This window comes from Lathyrus oleraceus, chromosome 2 (genome assembly GCF_024323335.1).
Source record: "Lathyrus oleraceus cultivar Zhongwan6 chromosome 2, CAAS_Psat_ZW6_1.0, whole genome shotgun sequence".
NCBI lineage: Eukaryota > Viridiplantae > Streptophyta > Magnoliopsida > Fabales > Fabaceae > Lathyrus > Lathyrus oleraceus.
In genome coordinates this window covers 26236816-26239527 of record NC_066580.1, presented here as the reverse complement: position 1 = coordinate 26239527, position 2712 = coordinate 26236816, and the positions used below count along the sequence as shown (strand labels likewise).

The 2712-nt window shown below is 37.2% G+C and overlaps 1 protein-coding gene across 1 annotated transcript; it reads left to right on the top strand.

Annotated features, from left to right (window-relative positions):
* The first annotated feature begins 224 nt into the window (after window positions 1-224).
* On the top strand, window positions 225-1694 carry LOC127121084 (uncharacterized). The gene is made up of 5 exons (XM_051051688.1): window positions 225-265; window positions 365-498; window positions 596-690; window positions 848-1098; window positions 1567-1694. Exons 2-4 carry the CDS (start codon window positions 401-403, stop codon window positions 1033-1035), a joined length of 381 nt encoding a protein of 126 aa, XP_050907645.1. The 5' UTR covers window positions 225-265; window positions 365-400; the 3' UTR covers window positions 1036-1098; window positions 1567-1694.
* Window positions 1695-2712: the final 1018 nt, after the last annotated feature.

Here is a 2712-nt window from a genome sequence, read left to right as displayed (position 1 = left end):
ATCTCTTCTTTCTCCTCCCACTCGCCTCAACCGCCACATTACATCTCCACCGTCGGATCTTCGTCGCTCAACCCCTCCCACTGGAACCTCACCCAACGCCACCTCACTCTCCTCCAAGCCTTCGCCCTTGTGGTACCTTACCCTATCTCTCTCTAATTACAATTTCAATTTGTCGATTCCTCAATTGATTTTAGTTTTTTTTTTATCGTCTCAGACGACGATATTTACAACGTGGCTTTTTGGTTATGCAATTCCCACGATTCTGGTTTGTGTTTCTCTAAAGCCTTGTTTGGTAGTAAACAATTGTTTCTGAAATAGCTTAATTTAAAATCTGATATAATGAGAGTGATTAATAATAACACAGGCTTTCAAGAAAGCGGCAGAATCACTTGAGAAGGTTATGGATACAGCAAGAGAGGAACTTCCTGATACCATGGCTGCAGTTAAATTATCAGCCATGGAAATCAGTGACTTAACCACCGAGCTCACTGATTTTGGGTAATTTCTTTTTTTTTCTTTCTTAATGTAAATGACATTAAAGTTTAAAATTAGAATAACAAAACATTGGTTGGTTTTTGTTTCTGTGATGATGCAGACAAGAGATTACCCAAGGTGTTAGAAGCTCCACTCGCGCGGTTCGCTCGGTGGAGCAGGGGCTTCGCGGTTTGACCACTATGCCTTCTTCTTCAGGTTACTTACTAAATTATGAGTATGAGTCTTAACTAGTAGTTAGATTTCTATAATTTGAGTTTGTAGATGAATTGTAAAACTATTATATTGTGGCTGCAATTGCTGGTAATTTAAAACTATGCCTTTTAAGCAATGTTGTTCATTCTGTTATATATAGCTTCTTTGCAGGGAATGGAATACAGCCCCTATACTGAGGCTGATTCGGGTGCACTTTCGGTGGGAAGAAATGCAAGGGGCATGAAAGAGGGTATTATTAAGGGTCGTTCTATGTTGAAGATGTTTTTCTCCCTTGCCAAATTTTCAAGTTTTGCTCTCAACTTCATCACCAGACGTGGAAAAAGGTAGAGGTAGAGGCAGAGGCAGAGAAGTTGCTTGATTTCTTCAGTGGGAGCCCTGAGCAGCACCAAGGTTCTCTTCTCTATTGTGTTATATGAGCTTCTGTTTGTTGGCTGTGTACTTTTGACTTTTTTCTCTTGTTATGTATTGCAATAGAGATGTTTCCCTTTCATTGAGGCTATAGGGTAGTGTTATCAATAATGTGCATAGAAACCTAATAGGAAGAACATATTCTGTCTTTGGTTGAGTCAACGATGACATATTATCATGACCATTGCAAGTATGCAACTGATGTTTTTTAGGCACTGTTTGGTAAATATGTTTGGTGCATTTGAGTTAATGACCATGTTTTTTAGGCACATTTTGTAAATATGTTAGATGATTTTATGTTTGGTACATGATGAGTTTATGCATTATTCCTGTTGTTTAAACTTGAACCTATTCTTGCTTAATATTGTGCACTCAATATGAAATCGTGTAGTTGTTTTGACCCAACAACTTTGTCACTGCCTGATAAATGCTTGTAATTTTTGTTGGCAGATAATAAGAGGTGTTTTGGAGCCGATAGTTACTTTGCAAGATCTGGAACAAAAACCGCAACCGGTGACAATGCTTTACAAGATCTGCCAAAAGAATGGTAAAAAAGTTGACATAGAACAACAGAGAAATGGGCTATTAGTTTTATACATATACAAAGAGAAACTCAACAATAATTGTTTTGGGGAGTTGAAATTTTCTACTATCTAATTAATCTTCCTTGTTATTTAAGTTGATTTGCTTGTGTCGAGCTTGTAAACTGATTTCTTGCTTCTCTATGATGTTTTACAGCATTGTGAAAGATGAAGGTACTCCTCAAGATAAGAAATTTGTCACTGCTGTACAAATAGCTACTCCATCTGCCACACTCCAAATGTCTGGAGATGAGAAATCTCGGGTGAAGGATGCAGAGAACTCTGCAGCTTCTTTGATGATTCGGGCCTTACAATAACACAAGTATGTGTGACAATTGTGGCCTCCCAAAGTAGTGGTTCTAAGTCTATGTTAGTTTTTGATTTGTGAGAAATAGATACCTGAGTGTAGTTGTAATTGTAGTCTATGTATAGTAAAATTTGATTTTGAATTATTCAATTTTATAAAATTGATTTTATTTATAAAATTATAAATTTGTATATATTTTGATACATTTAAGGCAAAATTGGTTTGAATTGGTATATATATATATATATTTGTTAGCCAAAAATTGGTAGAAAAAAGGCCAAAATGGCATATATAAAGTGTGATAATTGTCTGTCAAAATCTGGTTGAAAACAGGTAGAAATTCTGGTTTATAAACCTGGAAAAAATGTGGTTTAAAACAAAAGCTTCAAAAATTTTCGTATACCTTAGACAGCGCTTTTGTAAAAAGCGCTGTCTAAGGGGGGGGGGGGGGGGGGGCTTAGACAGCGCTTTTTGAAAAGCGCTGTCTAAGGTATACCTAAAAAATTTAAAATAAGAGGGTCTTATAAAGCGCTTTTGGCCAAAGCGCTGTCTAAGGGGGGGGGGGGGGCTTAGACAGCGCTTTTAAGATTTAAAAAAGCGCTGTCTAAACCTTTAGCAGCGGAGGTTTAGACAGCGCTTTAAAGCGATGTCTAAGGCTAAAAAAAGCGCTGTCTAAGGTCTTGTTTGTTGTAGTGATTCAACGTCTCG

Excerpts from the sequence above, each read along its gene's own strand:
- LOC127121084 (XM_051051688.1), top strand. The coding sequence starts at position 401 with ATGGATACAGCAAGAGAGGAACTTCCTGATACCATGGCTGCAGTTAAA. Across the intron at positions 499-595 it reads ACCGAGCTCACTGATTTTGG|ACAAGAGATTACCCAAGGTG; the intron begins GTAATTTCTTTT and ends GTGATGATGCAG. Across the intron at positions 691-847 it reads CACTATGCCTTCTTCTTCAG|CTTCTTTGCAGGGAATGGAA; the intron begins GTTACTTACTAA and ends TGTTATATATAG.